This window comes from Budorcas taxicolor, chromosome 11, assembly GCF_023091745.1.
Source record: "Budorcas taxicolor isolate Tak-1 chromosome 11, Takin1.1, whole genome shotgun sequence".
Classification (NCBI taxonomy): domain Eukaryota; kingdom Metazoa; phylum Chordata; class Mammalia; order Artiodactyla; family Bovidae; genus Budorcas; species Budorcas taxicolor.
In genome coordinates, this window is record NC_068920.1 from 34,490,692 (window position 1) to 34,510,414 (window position 19,723).

Consider the following 19,723-nt stretch of genomic DNA (forward strand, 5'->3'; position numbering starts at 1 on the left):
CAGAACATTAACAGGAGTTGGACGTGCCCTTAGAACAAGGGTAAGAAAGTATGAGAAACCTGTGGGGGAAGGAGGAAAGGCACAGATTCCTGAGTTGTCAGAGGGAGGAGGCCACTGTCGATGTGGCAGATAATTTCTTCCAAGCCAGGATGTAATCTGGAGTTAATACCTATTTAAGTGCCGGCTTTCTGAAGGGATTCTCTCATCAACTTGCTTTCCTATCTGGAAGTACTTGGATGTTTTTCCCCTTGAGGGTCTTTAGGATAGTTTTATATTTGAACATTTCTGAGCAGGTGTGGTTAGCTTCCTCCTCTCACTCCTGAGCTGATTTTCCAGCTGAGAAAAACCTTTGTAAAGTCAAGAAACAGTGTTGTGACTACCAAATTAAAGTACCATTTAATGTTTTGTGTTGTTGGCAGCGACCTGAACAGCATTCCCCTGCCTGCTTAACAGGAGTGGACTGTTAAGGGGGTGAATGGGTCGGAGAACAGAAAGCGGAGGGAGACTTCCTCCTGACCCCGGGGAGCTGGAAGCTTGGCTTAGCTGACTCATTTTTAGCTGGACCGTGAGATTCTAAATGAGTAAACAAGTAGAACAAGGCATGATGAGGAAGTTAACAGTAGTTAAGTGTCTGCCGAGAGCAGTGTGACTTGACTGATTTCTTACAGAAAAGGGAGCTTTCAAAGCAGACTAGCTGCTCCCTGGTACTACTGTCTTGGCAGCAAGAGAAACCAAGGCTTGACCCTGAAAATAAATCTTCACTGCTAAGCTTTAGAGTCACCAAGAAGCCTAGTTGTAGGTTTATGAAAATTAACCTCCTTTCCTATAGTAATTTTTAAAAATCTTGGTTATCTTTTGAAGCAGATTTACCTTAAGATCCTGGTACTTTTCGTGTGCTCAGCAGGTTTCTCGCTTTCTCCAGCTCCTGGTGTAAATGGCCAAGATGGTTAGCATTTGCACTCTAACTGAGACTCATAACTGCATCTCAAGAACCATGACGGGAGCAGCTCTCTTTAAGCCCAGCCACCTTCCCTTGTGGCCACCCCCTCCGCCTTATTTGCTCGCAGCTTGTTGTCCCTCTCCAGGGCCAAGTGGAAATCGAGGTGGGGGGCGGACTGGTTTGCTGGGAAACTTGTAGTATCTTATTTCAAGCCTCCAGCAAATTCTGTGTGATTCTGGATCATAGTGGGAAAAAAAAGCTTGTTTAGCCTCACACAGGTGACTCACCTGGCACTTCTTCTGGGCAGAGCTGACTCCTAGACAAATGGATCGTCCACAGGAGCCCGGCTCTCTTTAGGGGGTTCGGATTTTGGCCTTTTGTACTCTGCTATTTCCAGGTTTTTTATTTTCTGAGCTCTGGCAGTTTTGACACTTCTCCTGAAGTTAGGCCTGAGGATAACCTCAATCCTGAAATGCATAGTTGGTGTGCCAGGAACTTGCCCGGGGTCACAGGATTAATGCTCGATTTAGGTGAAGGTGCACTGAACTCTGTCGCATCCTGTTTTTAATACAGAGTAATTCCTAGCCCCAGTTAGTAATTTCTTTTCTTAGTGAGGCACGTACAGTGAGACACAATTGTAATACAGCCACATGGTTACCAGAATTTGGTAGTGGGAAGTAATGTTCAACAGTGTCTTTTGGAAAATGTGCGTAAAAGAGGGATTCTTCAAAATCTGTTCTAATGTACCCGCCTCTGTTTTCGACCCTTAGCGTGTTTTCCTTATCATCATTTTGTGTGTGTGGCCCTTGACCTGGTGAAGAACTTTTGGATACTGTCGTGGTTAGATTTTTTTTTTTTTTTCTTTAATGGATCCAACCCCTCCCCGTCATGACCTGTGGTTCTGGAAGCCCCTGTAGATTGGGTGGGTGCCAGGGACTCCTGGTTAAAGAGGGTGGGGAGGTGATGCTTGGCTTGGTGTCAGCATGGTCAGCCTCCTGGGAGGACTGACATCCCCTTTTCCCATCTCAGTGTGGGGAACCAGTCACATCAAAGAATGGCTTATTCTTTGCTGAGCTCAGGACCAGAGCTCCTCTCGCATGGGCCCAGTGCCTGGGCTTGGTCCCTGCCAGTACGATTGTCCAGAGCAGCTGTGTGCCTGCATGGCCCAGCTCGCCCAGAGCCACCAGTAGGATGACTCTGGTGGTGAAGTGACGTTCCCGGCCCACAAGTGGCTCAGAAGATGGGAATCTGCCGTGGGTGGGCGGGCCGCAGACCTGGCCGTGCACTTGGATTGTGCAAAGTGGGTCACGCCGTTCCCGTGATCCCCAATCACCAGGCAGAGTGTCAAGGGCTTGGCAGGGCCCCGTGCCTCTCCTGTTCTATTAGAAAAGTACAAAAGAGTACAGCTCAGCCCACAGGCCACTCAGCAAGTGCCCAGTTCATCCAGCGGGGCGGGCCGCCCAGCGGGAGGAGTTCACTCGCTGGGACCTTTTGTCCTGTTCTGCAGTGGCTGGGCAGCTGGGGAGCTCACTGTGAAGGGGATGTGGGGACAGGCTGTGAGCACGGCTAAGGTGCCGCCTCTCCTGCCAGCCTGTGGCCACATGCTCCCCATGCCTTGGAGTTGATTTCTGTGAACCCTGGTGGGCAGGAGGAGGGGGACAGATGTCTCTGGGCCACTGCCCCTAGCCGGCCCTTGAACTGGAGTGCCCTTTCTCTTTGCTCTGTGGTTACCTTCTGCAAGTGGCAACTTCATTTTCCAAAGGAAATTTTTGCTCCACGATCCCATCCCCTTTAGCGTGCTTTATTTTTTCATGCCAACATTTACTTTACATATTTTACGCGTGTGTGTTCCTGCCTCAGCCTGGAATTTTTGCCCCCAAGGGGCAATTATTATTTCCCACATGTTGCGGGTAGGAACATGGGAGGGACTTCTCTGGTGGCCCAGCAGTAAAGAATTCTCCTGCCAGTGCAGGAGATGCAAGTTCAGTCTTTGGGTCGGGAAGATCCCCTGGAGAAGGAAATGGGAACCCACTCCAGTATTCTTGCCTGGAGAATTCCATGGACAGAGGAGCCTGGAGGGCTACAGTCTGTGGGGTTGCAGGCGAGTTAGACACAACTGAGCGACTAAACAGCAACAGCAGCGGGTAGGTTAAATAACTCTTGTGGTCCAAGGTCATATTATAGTAAGTGGAGACAATGGGTTTCAAGCCCAGATTGTCTGATAAAGAGCCCACATGGAACCACGTAACCCCCTCCCAGCCTGTTGTGCTTCTCTGGTTGTGTAACTGCTGAGGGGCAAAGGTGGCGTGTCTAATTGTTCGCATTTGGTTGTGTGGGGAGCTGGTGCCTTCTTGGCTGAAAGGAGTCCGCCAGGTGACCTCCTGAGTCACCCCCAGGGAAGGACAGATGTTGGGCCAGAACACTAGTACCTGTGGCTTTCAAAATGTCACTGATGGCTACGCCTGCGCCTCCCACAACCAGGTTGGGTTGACTCAGTTGTTGTAACTATTAGAATCCATTAGGTAATTCCAAACTACTTTAAGGTAGTTATCCATGAAATTAGGCAAAGGATAAGACGTAGGCTTCAGTGTGGCCAGCCAAGGGAGAGATGTTGCATTAAACTGCTGGTTGATGAAACCAATTTTGCCTTTGCCCTTGGAAGGAAAAACACTTGTGGTTGTTTCTGTAATAGTAACGACCAAGACAGTTAAAAATGTGCCTCCTGACTTTCATATAGAACATATAGTAAATAAATGCACAGATGAAAAGATGCTTCGCTAACTTGTAAATGTAAATCTCAAATGGGGGGCAAGTAGTGAGTTGTAGAATCTTTGAAGATGGAGGTGGGTCTCTAACCACTGTTACGAGACAATCTCCAAGATGTCGTACTACACGTAGTACTCAGCGTACATGTTTTCCCAACTTTTTTCTTTTTGTGCTTACCTCAGTAAGAATGTAGTTTGCATCACACTCATAAATAATGGTGCAGTAACACTGAAGATTCATGGCAGCATTTATTCATCCTACCTAAGGACAGAGCACTCTGATTATGATGATTAGTTTGTTCTTTTTAATGTAAAGTTGGCTTGATCATGTATCGATATTAATGGGTTGCAACCAACAGTTACAGAAACTCTCATTCAGCAGAAACCTCCAGGAGTATATCCAAGAAATGGGACCAGTAAGCTCCTTCTGACAGTGGGTCTGAGGGGTTGTGTTGGAGCAGAATGATGAGATTTTTCTTACTGCCTCTTTTCATTTTAAATGTGTGAATTTTTTGCTGTGGATGTGAAGCATGCTAGGACAGTGATTAATAAAAACACCCTGCAGAGGAGCCATTTCCTCCCCATGGCAGTCCTGTTTGCCCTGACGGGCTTTCCTCCTGCCTGCTCTCTCTCCGTTTCTGTCCTTCTCCCCTCTGAGATGTCAGCTTCACAGAGAGAATTTTTATGGAGCTGAGAGAAGAAGCACAGAAAACTGGCGCTTATTTATGAATTCACGGGATTGTGTCTTTCCTTTTGCTTTTCCAGTGAGAACTTAGCATGTAAATTACTTTTGTGAGTTGAACAAAGTTGTTGTTTGAACATGAGGAACCTAACCTTGTCCAGAGTGTCTTCTCTGAAAAGAATTTGTTCTTGTTTTATGAAAAAAAAAAAAACTACAGAAAGCATTTTGAGTAGAGATTAATCAATGTCTCCTTTTCTTAATAGGCTTTAAAATGGAGCACTTCGATGCATCGCTTAGCACCTATTTCCGGGCATGGCTCGGCCCCCGAGGTAAGGTGGTTTTGAGTCTTGCTCTCCCATCCTTCCTGCCACTCCTTGTTATAGGCAACTTGTGAATATTGCATGAAGACAGTCTAGAAACCATGCTCATTTTCCAGTGATTAGATACCGGGGGCTTGGAGTCCTGAAGTCGTGAACAGGTGCAACGTCCCCTGACTGCTGGGGCAGAGACACAGGTGCTGGGAACCTCTGCTGACTTTAGTGAAGATCGGATTATGTTGCAAGCTTACAGCCTGAGCATGCCACAGATTTCACCACTGTTGGTGGCACGGATTGCTCAGTTCTTGTGAGTCTCCAGCTGAATCTGATTTTCAAAATACACTGCTGCAATAGGAGTTTAAAAGCCTTCCCCTTCTACAGTTTTATGGGCTTTCTAACATCTTTTTGTGGTGTGTCACGTCACTGGAGAAGTATATGTGCCTGAGCTCTCTTCTTACCTTCATCTTTCATTGTCCTTCAGGACAAGTAAGTCAGCTCCAAATAGTACACCTTCCTCTAATGTCAGCTGTAACATCTCACCTGTAAAGAGGGAACTTGGGAGGTTCACAGAACAGTTCATAGGAAAGCTCCCAGAGGGTTTTAAACAGCTAGAATCTCCATTTGACTCATGGTTTTTAAAATACAAAGGAAACGATAAAAGGAACTTCATCTGTTAGTCAGGCAGAGATGCAATAAGGCTTATGCCATCTGTGATAATAGTGAGGAAGTGGAGAAACGGGGTAACCTCTCTGGAGGGCAGTTGTGTTTTCTGTTGAAATTAAAATGCACATGCCCTTTGAATCAGCAGAGATGTGTATAAGGACGCTGCTTAGTGGCACTGCTTGTCAAAACTTGCTCCATGGGAAACAAGCTAAATTACTGTGTGGCCCTGGAAAAGAACAAGCCAGATCCATCTGTCTGTGCTCATGTTGGGATGATGCCTTCTTTCAGTGTTGTGGGATCAAAACTCTAATTTTAAATGGCTGAAACTGTAATAAAAATTATTAGCTTACATTGGAAGGACTGAAGCTCCAATACTTTGACCACCTGATGCAGAGAGCCAACTCATTGGAAAAGACCCTGATGCTGAGAATGACTGAGGGCAGGAGGAGAAGGGGATGACAAGATGAGATGGTTGGATGGCATCACTGACTCAGTGGACATGCGTTTGAGCTGTTGTAAGGACGGGGAAGCCTGGCGCACTGCAGTCCATGGGTTCACAGAGTCAGACACAACTTAACGACCGAACAACAGCAATGGTAACATCATCATGAGATCTGAGTTATTCTAGGGGCTCTATGATGTTACCCAAGGACCCTGTTCTTGTCATTCCCTCTTTCCTGCCTTACGTCCTCAGTGTGTCAGCAGCTCTGTGCTCAGGTCGGGCCCCCAATCTTTTGTGGTTGCAGATTGGCTGCTGAAGCTCCAGGCTGCACCTCCAGAGGAGGAAAAAAAGTCTAATCTTTTGCATGGTTTTAAGAACCAGAAAACCCTTCCCCAGAGCACCTCACAAACTGTCGTCTCCTCAGAGCTCAGGGGCCACAGTGGCTCCACATGCTCTCATCTGAACCAGTCCCCTGGGGGTGGGTTAGGGCTTCGTGATTGACTAGCCTCCCTAAGGATTTACCACCTGGGGTTGGGGCCGGCCACCCAGGAAACGGACTTCCCTGGTGGCTCAGACGGTAAAGCGTCTGTCTACAATGCAGGAGACCTGGGTTCAAGCCCCGGGTTGGGAAGATCCCCTGGAGAAGGAAATGGCAATCCACTCCAGTACTATTGCCTAGAAAATCCCATGGACAGAGGAGCCTGGTAGGCTACAGTCTATGGGGTCACAAAGAGTCAGATATGACTGAGCGACTTCACTTCACCCAGGAAATACTTGGATACTTGGTGACATAGGAAAATGAAGATCTGTTAGAAAATGAAATTTAATTAAAATAAATTTGCAAGATGCAAAACAGCTTTAAATAAAAGGAAATGGGAGGTTTTCGTAGGTGCAATCATTGTGTTTGTGTTGTTATGTACACATAAACATATATACGGTCTGATGTTAGTTGCTAAATAGGATCTTGTGTTCTTCTTAGGCCCAGAACTGAGAACATTAGGTGTTAAGAATCCTCTTGTTACTAATAAGTTCGCAGGGGCAGCCACTTCCCTAAAGGGCTTCTGAGAAGCACGATCAGTGAAACTACCATCACCACCACGCTAGCATCAGTGGGCAGAGGATGGAGGGAGTCTCCCTCTGAAGCCAAGAAAAAGAGACACTGGGAGAGTTTAGGGTGTCTGCCAGAAAGGAGACTGACAGTGGTTCCCCAAGTGGGCGTATGTTCTCCTTAAGCTGTGCTTGTCCTGCAAGGTCAAGGGAGAGGGCCCTGGAGAGAGAGTAGCAAGATAGCTGAGCCAGGTCAAAGAAAGGGCTGGTCCACTGTCCTTTTCCCCCTCCTTCCTGCCGAGGGGAGGGGAGGGGAGGCAGGAGGTCCTTCCTGCATCAGTAATGTCCTTGAATCAGTAATGCAGGTCTTCTCTCTCACGCTTCTGCTTTTCTCTTATCCGGTCGTTGCCGCTTCACTCTCACTTTTTAAAAAGTTATCGCTCCTGCTGCTGTTGACCATGGCATTCCACAGACGAGAATCAGAGACAATCTCTGAGCTGGCCAAGTGGCACGTTTTCTGAGTCTGCACATGCCAGAGAGACTGGCTGACACTGGGCTGACATGGCGAGCTTCGGAGCTCAAAGATTGCCACTTCTAGGGTTTCCTTGACCCATGCGTAATTCAGCAAGCCTGGTTAATCAATCCAGTTAGTGAAAATCTGAGCTTTCTCCTTATTTTCTTTAAGATTCTTAAGAACAGATTTTATAAAAGTCATTTTGCAAAGCCCCTGATAGTATGCACATTATTGTTTAGAACATGAATGCGAGCCTCGCCTTGAGCCTATGTATTGAAGACTCACAGTTCCTCTTCGAGTTGCTTTTCTGGCTTGGGAACATTGTGGTTAGAGAAAATGTTTTCATGTTCGAAGCACATTGTTATTATTTTTATATCTACTTTATTATCACTGAATGTTTTTTCTTTTACAATTTTCCAGATACTCGAGTAGAAGGATGGTTTCTTCTGGACAATTACGTCCCCACCTTGGTCTGCTCCATCCTGTACTTGCTAATCGTGTGGCTGGGACCAAAATATATGAAGACTAGGCAACCGTTCTCCTGCCAGGGGATTCTAGTGGTGTACAACCTCGGACTCACTCTGCTGTCTCTCTATATGTTCTTTGAGGTAAGTCAGAGGCTGACACGGCTTCCTCTTGCTTCAGGGTGCTTGGGTCACTGTCCTGAATCTCAGGCCTGAGTGGAGGCCAGTGGTGGGGTAGGGGAGGGGAGGGACGGGTACAGGAATGCGTTTTGAGGATGTTCTAAAATCGATTTTTCAAAACACTAGAGTTATTTGTACAAATGTGCCTTCTGGAATATCTAAAATAGAAGCCTTTGCTATTGATTCTTTTGTTATGTATGTTTTGTGTTACACTCAGAATTAAACATTTTCAGAAATGCTCTCATGCAAGCAAAATACAGAGTAGAAATTGAACAAAATGCAAAAAAACAGATCTGTGAGCATTTTATTAGGAAGCGTTTAATAAATGCCTGATTCTTATTGGGAGGTGGTCGGGGGAGGAAGTGGGCAGAGTCTGTGTCTGGTGTATTTGTGGTCAGCCCAGCCTCTCTCCATCTTGATCTGATCACTGTCAACAGCTTGGAGATTGAACAAGTTATTTTTATAAAAAGCTGAGAAGAGTAGATAGGTTAGTGTTTAGGGTTTGAATGGTCTGTGTAAGTTCAGGCCCGATTGTTTCTGCTATAAAACAAAGATGCTGAAAACCAAATTTGATGATCTCAAAGGCTTAAGTAAGAGTGGAAGATAACATCAGATCAGCACGTAAGCCTCCTGTTTTGACAGTACAGTCAGGCTTTAAAGTAGGAGAGGAAAGCTGTCTCTGGGATAAGCACGATTTATATGCATTTTAGGAGCAGAACTACACTGTTGAGGTTTATAGCATAAAACTACCCCTAAATCTCTGGGGCGGAGAATGACGCCATACATAAATACTTTCAAGTACTCCTGTTTAGATTGTTACCCTTTCAATGTGACTTTAATTCTCCAAGGAGAGGAAAAGGAGAGAAATTAATATGACTCTTACAGTGATTTCCCCACCAGCCTCGAGCTGTGAGGGGGTGTGTCTGACTGTGTGGGTATGTGCAGGGGTCTGTGATGCAGGGGCTGGTAGGAAGCCCTGTGTCTGATGGTCAGAGACACAGCCACAGAGGGAGGCCTGGGTCAGGTTCCCCCACGTAAATCTCATAAAGCAAGGTAAAGGTTTTATGATTAAGAATTTATAGATGCTGTTCTCATTGCTTTTGTGCCAACAGTCTGTGAAATGCTTACAACTCCTTTTTTTGCTTCTTTTCTGTCCTGTTCTAGAGTGAAAGCAGTTTAATTAGCCTCCGAGATGGAGACTGCGGGCCTGGAGGCAGGGGCAGTGACAGGCCTGGGCCCAGCCCTGTGCTCATCTCTGTGTTCCAGGGACAAAGCCGCAGTGAGCTGTCAGGTGTCTGAGTGAACCGCATACTATCCCATACTTGATAGATAAGAGAGCCATTTCCTTACGAAGGCTCCTATAGAGTTAATTATTACACGTAGCAATATTCTAGAGAAAAAGTATTTAAGACTATTAAATGTTATAGAACTTATGTTATCTGCCGTATATATTTCTCAAGCCCTAGTGATATAATCACAGCTTCATAATTTAACCTCTCAAACAGCTAATTCACTGGTAAAGAGGGGAGGAAAGTGCTGGGTAAATTGCTGCCAACTGCATGTGACTGAATTTGGGAGATCTATTAATAAGAGCATTGTAATAGGAAGTACCAATTTTTCCTCCGAGACAGCTTGGTGGAAACATTAGAAAATGTTGAGCAGTATCTAAGCCCTGAATATAGAGATGTAGGAAATATACAAAGGAGGTTAAATATGTTTAACTCACAACTTAGATAGAGAAGTAATGGATAAGGGGACAATAATCCTTAAATCAAGTTTATAAAAATAGAGCCAGAGCAGATATTTGCAAGTTGAAAATTAACCCTAGTATCCACATTAGATGATATTTACTTTGGATTATTTTGTCTGACTTTTTTTTTTCCTGTACTTACATAAACCCTTCAGGAATATCCTGATAACATATCTTTTGTCAACTTTTAAATTTCATTGTAGCTACTGGTTTTTCCCTTTTTTCTTTTCTTAGCACTTATAGTCCAGTGAATACTAAAACACAGGACAATTATGGAGTTTTATAACCGAACAAATTAAAGGGATCCTGGAGCCCACCTGGGCCCCTCACTTCAGGGAAATGTGCCAAGAGTTAGAGCCATTTAAAATGACCCGAAGAAGGAAAATAACCAAATGACTATCTTAAAACTGTGAAATTCATAGATTCACTCAGGTGGCTGCTCTGTCCTGACCTGGGGCTTTTCTGGTGTGTCGCCATGCTCTCCTCGCCTCTGGGCTCTTGTCACCAAAGCAAGGAGGATCTAATTGCGTGGTTTGTCGCAGTCCAGAGGGGAGCGTCCCGTGCAGGAATCGTAGGACTCAGCACTAGCAGGAAGCAGTCAGCACGTAGACCTTGAACTTGAATGAAGAGCAATGCTGGCTGCCTTCCTGTACCCCGTCCACTCAAACCCCCAAGACCAGGTTCTTCCTTTCTTTGGGTCTCATAAGGTATAGCTTATGCATTTGGTAGAAAGAAAATCAAAAGGAGAGACATGGCTTAAATTTTTTTTAATTAAATTTGTTTATTTTTAATTGAAGGATAATTGTGTTTGTTTCTGCCAAGCATCAACGTGAATTAGCCATAGGTATACCTATGGCTTTACTTCTAATTACCTCAGGAACTTGCTGTTTATTTCCGGGGAAAAGGTCACAGATCTCTGAATTAGAAGTAGTGTATGTTTGAACAACAGTTTGTTTTAGATTGGAATTAGGTATTGTCTGAGATCACAGTCAGTGGTAAAGGCTTGAAAAGAAAGTGTCAAGTTATAAAAGAGAAACAACTAATTTTGTATTACTTACTCAGCTTTGTAAAACTGTGTGCTCACCATAGACATAAAAATCTTGCAAGCCTTTCTACCCACCCTGCTCCCGAGGGGCAGGGCATGTTTCATCTGAATGGAAGCCCCACTGTGTTTTCAGATCATCCATATGTCTTTCCCCTCCCTCATCCCCAAGGTCAGAGAATCCCCACCCACCAGTACCAGATTGTGGCTTTTCCCTCCTTATTCAGGGCTGCACTGGATTCGGGTTTCCCCTGTTGTCCTCAGCCAGTAGAATAGCTCCTTAGTTAACATCTCAAACCCTCAGGTGGCTGCTCTGTCCTGACCTGGGACTTTTCTGGTATGTCGCCATGCTCTCCTCACCTCTGGGCTCTTGTCACCAAAGCCAGGAGGATCTAATTGCTTGGTTTGTCGCAGTCCAGAGGGGAGCGTCCCGTACAGGAATCGTAGGACTCAGCATTAGCAGCGGGAAGCAGAGTCAGCACGTAGACCTTGAACTTGAATGAAGAGCAATGCTGGCTGCCTTCCTGTACCCCGTCCACTCAAACCCCTAAGACCAGGTTCTTGCTTTCTAGGGGTCTCTGCCCCCTAGAAACTCCCAACTTCTTCAAACCCAAACCCGCCTCAGTTTGACAGTCCCTGTCTCATTTCTGAGGACCTGTCTCAAGGTCAATTCCTCTGTGTCCTCTTGAGGGCTTGGCTCTGAAGCAGTGATCCCAGCCCCTCCTGCCTCCTCGTGGTCCCAAGGAGCCTGAACCTTCTCCCCCATCGAGGTGTCCTGGGGGCATGCCCTCCAGCCTGTGTCCCTCACAGGCACCTCACTGGCTGTGGTTACAATGTTCCTTCCACATCTTTTTTTGTCCTCTTGTTAGCATGGCGCCAGCATTGAGACAGAAAAAAGCAAATGTTGGAACCATGTTTCATCAATACTTTAACAAAGAGAAATCACAGACTAAAAGCACGATTGTACTTTGAGTGTTAGTTTATTCCCTTGCAGTAAGAACTGTGTGTTGGTAAAGTAGTGTGAGAAAATTCAATAACATACAGCAAAGATTCAGAACATTTAAAATGTAATTTTTTTGTTTGCCAACTGGATCGGTGATCTAAATTGGCATAGATTCAGAACTTATTTTCTTTTCTTTCCTTTTTCAATTTTTACTTAGAATTGTAAGTTTGAAACTACTTCAGAATATGGAAAATAAAATCACAAATATTTCTCTAGGTACCTAACAAAGATTGACATTACTGGTTTGAATTTTTTGTTTAAAAAGAAAACATGACAAAAAGGCATCAGAAGTATAGCCCCTTCACAGCCCCTTCTTCTGAAGGGCATGTTTCTTTCCTGGCTATGTTTCTATACATTTTCCACATATGTATGTATATATGTGACAACTTATAGGCTATTTGGGGACAGGTTTTTTTTTTTTTAACTTACATGAGTGATGTATGGCTTATATATACTCTTTTTCAAGTATCTTTTTTCAGTCAGCATTATGTTTTGAGAAGATACTTTGATACTTTGAATCTTAGGGATTTCATTCATTAGTTTTAACTCCTCTTTATTACTTAACTGTTAGAATTTCTTAAGTCATTTGATCCATTTTTCTTTAGGTGGACATGTACGTTGTTTCCAATTAAACAGTGTTGAGATCCTTGAAGAATCATCTCCCAACACTATCTTTCTCCTTCACAGAAACTTCATTCTTGTTTTGCATTTTGTATTTTTTTTATATAGTACATAAGCACAGTTTTGTTATTTTCCTATTTATTCTCCTAGGCTGCGGTTCTCATGTGCTTTACTAGCTAGAAATAAATGTATATGTTGGCATTTGAGGTAAAGGGCTTTTGCAGTTAAGGAGGAATTAAAACGTACTTTTTTTCCTCTCTGATCAGAAACCTCCCCCCAAAACAAAAAACAATGCTGCATTGAATGTTCTTGGATGTGTCCCCTGTGCCAATGTGAGTGAGTGAGTGACTTTTGCCAGGCATACAGTTAGGAGTTAATGATTGAATCTTGACACTTTTAATGGGGAAATTTTAATCCATTTTCACTTAGTATGCTCATTATTATTTTAGAATGATATCTATCACCTTTTGTGTGTAAGTTTTCTTTGCTCTTTTGCTTTCTTTCCTGCTTTCTTTTGAACTTTTTTTTTTCATTTTGCTGATTTAAAAGCTACTTATTATGTTATTTAGTAGTTACTTGTAAATTTTCAACATGCACCTTTGACTTAATAAATTCTAAAGTGAATTGCTGTTTCTACTCCTGAACATTGCAAGGATCATAGATGATTTGGGCTTTGAGCCCCCATCATCCATGATATTGTTGTCAGGGTTTCATTCCGCCTCTTTCTGTGACCCTAAACAGTCATCATTACAGTCCATGCTTACTAATTTTTTTTTTTTTTTTTGGTAACTGTTCATCTGTAAAACCCATTCTTTGCTTTGAGCTTCAGTTTTCTTCTGAAGTAGTTCCTTTTCTGTGAAAGCTAAGCTCTTAGTCCCTGAGTATCACGTATGTGTGTGTATGCCTGAACATATTTTAGCAGGGCATAGAATTCTAAGTTAGCAGTTATTTTCCCCCAGCACGTTGCAGATTTATTCCAGAGAAGTCTGCTGCAGTCCCATTTTTTGTTTGTTTTGTAGGTAACCTTTTTCTTTCAAGATGTTTCTAAACTTGTGTTTAAGAATAAAAACAAAATGTACCTAAATAGTGGTTCACTCTTGTCTCAGGATTGTATGCATCCAAGCCAAGGATTCACATATTTCTTCGTTTTGGAAAGTCCGCAGGCGTTGTCTTCTCCGTTCTTCCTGCTCCTCCTCCATCAGTCCTGTCTGGAGCTCCTGTTAGACGTGTGCTGGACATTCTCACACCTGCGTACTCTCTCTCGAGTGTTTGGCATCTTTCTTTCTCTTCTGCATTCCTCTAATTCACTTGTACTCTCAGTTGGGTCTAATCTGCTATTTCACCCATTTCTAGCTTCAGTTACTATGCATCTTATATGTCTAAAAATTCACTGCTTGTTCTTTCTTCCACTCCATAACCGGGAAACTTTTTTTTTCATCCGTGGTTGGAGATAACTGGGTCTCCAACTTAACCATTTGCTGTATTGCTTTTTAAAATAGTCTTTAAAAAGTGTTCTTTCAGCTGTATCTGTGAGGTCATGCGTCTGGGATAATTATTATATCTATGTTAAACTTCTTTTTAAAAACAAAAACTGGATGGTTTGTTGGGTGTCCCACGTAAGCATCTGAAGCTGGTATCGGTGGGGTCATCTCAGGTAAATGTGTCTGCCCCAGAGAAGAGAGATTTTTTTTAAAGGACTGGAATATAAGCTCACTTCCTCTTTTCTGAGTTCTTTCTCAGGGAAGCAGCACCTTATATCAGGGCTTCCCTGGCGGCTCAGACGGTAAAGAATCTGCCTGCAATGTGGGAGACGCAGGTTTGATCCTTGAATTGGAAAGATCCCCTGGAGAAGGCAATGGCTACTCACTCCAGTATTCTTGACTGGAGAATTCCATGGACAGAGGAGCCTGGTGGGCTGTAGTCCATGGGGTCGCAAAGAGTCAGACACGACTGAGCAGTTAACGCGATACTCACCTTACAGATAGGCATCGGTGGTGCTGGAGCTCCTTTGCTGGTCCCTGTAGCGTTTGTGCATTAACAGTGGGGGTGATGGTCGTGCTTTAGTCCAGTTGGCTGCACTGTGAGAACAGAAGTCATTTTTTCATTTGAATCTTCTCATCAACACGTCCGGGACTTCTTTATAGGGAAGATGAAAGACATCGAGCATTTGACAGGACAGGTGTTTTATTTTCCAGCCTCTCTGTAATTGTGGAGTCAGTGCCGTCGACACGTCTCCCCAGGCACCTGCAGCACTGCCTCCCCGCCTCTGGCTTTGAAGGTCCTCAGTAGAGCTGCAGAGCAGTTGCTCTGGAAACATTATATTCTAAACAGCCTTGTTTTTCTTTCCCTTCAGGCTTTCCTAAAATAGCTAGGTTATTGTGGGAAAAACTGGATTTGGAAAAACACTTGAAAGACCTGGCGAGTAATTATTGCATCTTATTTAAAAATGATCTTGTTTACAAAAATATTTTGAAAACGACATTTAGTACTCTTCTGCTTTTGCCTCTTGAGCAGAAGTATAGAGAGGCTGAAATGTTGGTCAGGTTAATACTTACAAGAAAGGCCTGACTGTTGCCTCAAACACTTCTTACTCACAGTTCCCTGACAGCTGAAATTCCTTGCTCAGAAAGAAACCTCTCTTGAGGGGAAGCATCGCCTCAGTTACTTGCCCATCCATTCATCTGGCACTGCCCTAGAGAAGGATGCAGCCCAGACAGCCTCTGCCTGAGCTACATACCCAGGGGACTGGGAGGGAAGGCCTTTCAGTAGAGACGAAGCTTTGGCGTTGGTCCAGAGCCAGGCTAGACTCTTCTTAACTGACCTGCAGACCTTGTTAACCCGGCCTTGCAGCTACTGTTAACAAGGTGGTGGTGGGCTGTTCAGTCGCCGGTTGGGTTGTCCAACGCTCTGTGACCCCATGGACTATAGCCTGGCAGGCTCCTCTGTCCATGGGATTTCCATGAATCCTGGAGTGGGTTGTCATTTCCTTCTCCAGGGTTGCCATTTCCTTCTCCAGGGGATCTTCCTGACCCAGGGATCGAACCCGCATCTCCTGCATTGCAGGCAGATTCTTTACTGCTGACCCACCAGGGAAGCCCAGTATAACAAGGTACCAGTCTACAAATGCTCAGCTAAAGCAGACTCAGTTTGCAAAGCAGGCGTCAGTAGGTAAGCTGGAAATCTCTCTTTACACAGAGGGTGCTCTGCTGAGGCTTCTGTATACAGCAGGAACAGACCTAGTCACGAGCCTTCAAGTATTTGGGCAGGAAGAGCGGACACTTGTCTGGAATCACAGCAAAGACATATACAGTACCTGCCTGTGCCTGGTACTGGTCCCGCTCACTCAGTGTTCGTCACATGGTTACTGACATCCTGCAGAGGCAAAGTCCTGGTTGGACCTGGGATTCGAGTCTGAGATTTCAGGCCATTGCGCATCGCCTTCTCAGAACACTATCTCAGCTTGGGTTTTCTCTCCCAGCCACCAGCAGCCCCATAAAATACAAAATGAGTTTTTTTTGTGGGACGTGTGGAAGCAGCCTACCGGAAACCACCGCTCAGGAGACTGAACAGTGAGTGAAACAAAACTGCAACGTAAGAGAACAGGGCCCGAGGCTGGGGGAGAATGCCAGACATACCTGTGTCAGGCTGGTCTGAGGACGAGCTTTTTTTTTCTGCTTTGTTCTGAAGCCTCCTGTAGTGCACAGAGCCTGTCCTTATGACGTAACCAAGAATATTGCAGTCAGCTGTAACCCAGGGGTGTTCCTGGTCCTAAGTGGAAAAAAGCACATTTGGAGGTCACGGGTATGAACTTATCTTAACGGGCATCCTTCTGCTCTGGACAGGAGAGATGTGAAATTCAAACCCACATGCTTCAACTTGACCCTGTTCCATAATAGCACTGCTAAGATTGACCAGCTAAACCGTAGAGAAAAGGTACTTTTCATTTGGGAGTATTCATGGTTCATTTTATTTTTTTAATTTTTTTAGACTTTTTGTATTGGGGTATAGTTGATTAACAATGTTGTGATAGTTTCAGATGAACATCGAAGGGGTTCAACCATCCATATACATGTATCCATTCTTCCCCAAACTCCCTTTCCATCTAGGCTGCCACATAACATTGAGCAGAGTTCCGTGTGCTATACAGGAGGTCTTTGTGGTTATCCATTTTAAATATAGCAGTGTGCACATGTCCATCCCAAACTCCTTGACTATCTCTTTCCCCCCATCCTTCCCTCCTCCGACAACCACAAGTTCATTCTCTAAGTCTGTGAGTCTCTTTCTGCATTCTAAGTTGATTTGTATCATTTCATTTTAGATTCCACATGTAAGGGATGTCATGATATTTCTCCTTCTGTCTGACTAACTTTACTCAGTATGACAGTCTCTAGGTCTTCAGTTCAGTTCAGTCGCTCAGTCGTGTCCAACTCTTTGCTACCCCATGAATCGCAGCACGCCAGGCCTCCCTGTCCATTACCAACTCCTGGAGTTCACTCAGACTCACGTCCATCAAGTTGGTGATGCCATCCAGCCATCTCATCCTCTGTCGTCCCCTTCTCCTCCTGCCCCCAATCCCTCCCAGCATCAGAGTCTTTTCCAATGAGTCAGCTCTTCACATGAGGTGGCCAAAGTCCTGGAGTTTCAGCTTTAGCATCATTCCCTCCAAAGAAAACCCAGGGCTGATCTCCTTCAGAATGGACTGGTTGGATCTCCTTGCAGTCCAAGGGACTCTCAAGAGTCTTCTCCAACACCACAGTTCAAAAGCATCAATTCTTCAGCACTCAGCCTTCTTCACAGTCCAACTCTCACATCCATACATGACCACTGGAAAAACCATAGCCTTGACTAGACGGACCTTAGTTGGCAAAGTAATGTCTCTGCTTTTGAATATGCTATCTAGGTTGGTCATCACTTTCATTCCAAGAAGTAAGTGTCTTTTAATTTCATGGCTGTAGTCACCATATGCAGTGATTTTGGAGCCCCAAAAAATAAAGTCTGACACTGTTTCCTCATCTATTTCCCATGAAGTGATGGGACCAGATGCCATGATCTTCATTTTCTGAATGTTAAGCTTTAAGCCAGCTTTTTCACTCTCGTCTTTCACTTTCATCAAGAGGCTTTTTAGTTCCTCTTCACTTTCTGCTATAAGGGTGGTGTCATCTGCATACCTGAGGTTATTGATATTTCTTCCAGCAATATTGATTCCAGCTTGTGCTTCTTCCAGCGCAGCATTTCTCATGATGTACTCTGCATAGAAGTTAAATAAGCAAGGTGACAATATACAGCCTTGATGTACTCCTTTTCCAGTCTGTTGTTCCATGTCCAGTTCTAACTGTTGCTTCCTGACCTGCATAGATTTCTCTAGGTCTTATGGTTCATTTTAAACCAAACATCTGCTGAAGGTAAAGATCTAGTGAAAGGTCTGCTTTTCTATAAAATTCTTCATGGTTAGAGTATCTCCATTGTGTTCTTATTAAGGACTCAGAACAGACAAAGAAAGTCAGAGGAGCTCGGAAGTGCTGTTGGAGATTACATTTGAACCCAGAGTCAGGTTTTCTCGGGTGCTGGTCCCACCAGTGCCATCGAGAAGTTGAGTGACTTTGGACCACACACGTCACTACTCATGTTTCCTTAGTAAAAACATGAACTTGATCCAGGTCTAAAAAGTACACACTTGTACACACCCACAGGGACAGTCAAATCTGTGAAGACGTCAGCCTCACACGCTACCGGTGGTGGTGCTCATTTTTGCAAAGTCCCTCGGGTCCTAGGATGGTTGAATTTCAGCATGGTTAGTGTCTGTTCTCGTTACCTTTCATTCCGTTTCTGCTAGGATGGATATAACCACACAGCTCATGAACCTCTCATCACTAAAACCATTAGCCCCTTTTCAAAAGGGATCATCTTGCTGCTCTGAGATCTTGGGATGTCGGGTGCATGCCTGATAAGGGCCACACAGGATGACATTTTTCTTCTTAGTATTTCAGGTGACTTTGTTTTCTTAAGCTGCTGTGGCAGCGTTTCAGTAAGTGCCGTGGAAGTGGTTATCGTACTACAGGGTATGTGCCCTATTTGTGGTTAAATTGTGGTATTAGATGAGAAAAGTCATCTCTCACCCAGAAAATCAACTTGAAATGGTTCTCCATGAACTGCGTCATCCAGACCCAGCAGTGATGTTCCCCTCAGTTTTCTTCTTTGAAAAGATGCATGAAACCCCCTTTGCTTATTGAATTTGTCTCATAAGGAGAGAAGAAAGCTTCTAGCTGGGCTTTAATTATAGCTCTGCACGTGCTCCTGGCCTAATTGAAGTTTGCTTTACTCCAGAGAAGAGGAGCAGTGCTTTGCCGTGGTGCTGTGTGTGTCTTGGTTACTTGGGAAAAGCCAGATGTAGGGTGCCTGGCACTGCCTCGGTTGCTCTTGGAGTGGCCGGCGGGATCAAGGGCTGGGGAGGGTGGTGGCCAGCTGCTCGCTATGGCCTGCTTTTCCATTGGAGCACGGTCTTGCCCTCTCTAGGTGATGCTCAGAAGTCAAGGTTGAGCCCTGCTGCCCTCACTTCCAGTACCTCACCGCTGGCCCCGCCCCCTGGGTCCTCCCCCAGGCTGCAGTGTGCTGAACGTTCAGGGACAGACCAGAGTGGCTCTTGGGAGGAAGCCAGGCCTGGCAAGAGCATTGTCTTCTCTGAAGTACTCCTCGCAGGCTGGAGGGGAGGCCAGGCCTTGGCTCTGAGAGCCTCTGGGCGTTACTCAGACACACTGTTTGCTTCTGATGGGAACAGAGAGACCAGGGTCCTGATACCGGCCACTATTACAAAAGGTGGCAGAGAGGCTTAGATAAATCAGCTCGAACTCCAGTGCTCGATCCTCCTGTGTTAAGTCATCCTGCTCCCTGCCTCCCCACCTCCTTTTTTTTATCCTATCTCTTTTGAAGCCAAGGATATTCAAGAATTAAAACTTTCCATGTCCCCAGTAGGACATTTGATGAGGACTGATTTTCATCTTGTGAACAGAAGACTTTTTTTTTTTTCTTGCAAATAAAACAGCAGGTCTAGATTTAAGGGACAAGAAGCAGCACCTGGAACTCTGTGGTTAGTTGAGCAGATACTTGTTCAGCCTCTCTTGTGTGTGAGTCCTCCCTCTATGGGATTTTGTGGCTGAGGGAGCTGTAGCCAGGGCCGCCAAGAGCTTAAGACAGCAGAGCTTGAGACAGAGCCAGTGACACAGGGCTTAAAGGCCTCATGAGCAGATAGGTGTAAGTCATGGTAGGGTAGGCCCAGAGGCAGGAGACCGGGCTTGA

General features: G+C 44.9%; 1 protein-coding gene across 2 annotated transcripts in view; it reads left to right on the plus strand.

Annotated features, from left to right (window-relative positions):
• ELOVL5 (ELOVL fatty acid elongase 5) overlaps window positions 1-19,723 on the plus strand; it is a 66,898-nt gene that overhangs the window by 35,199 nt on the left and 11,976 nt on the right. For both annotated transcript variants that reach the window (XM_052648837.1, XM_052648839.1), the window contains exons 2-3: window positions 4,651-4,716; window positions 7,791-7,978. In XM_052648837.1, the coding sequence (XP_052504797.1) occupies window positions 4,659-4,716; window positions 7,791-7,978 (246 nt within the window). In that variant the 5' untranslated portion in view covers window positions 4,651-4,658. The remainder of the gene's footprint in view (window positions 1-4,650; window positions 4,717-7,790; window positions 7,979-19,723) is intronic.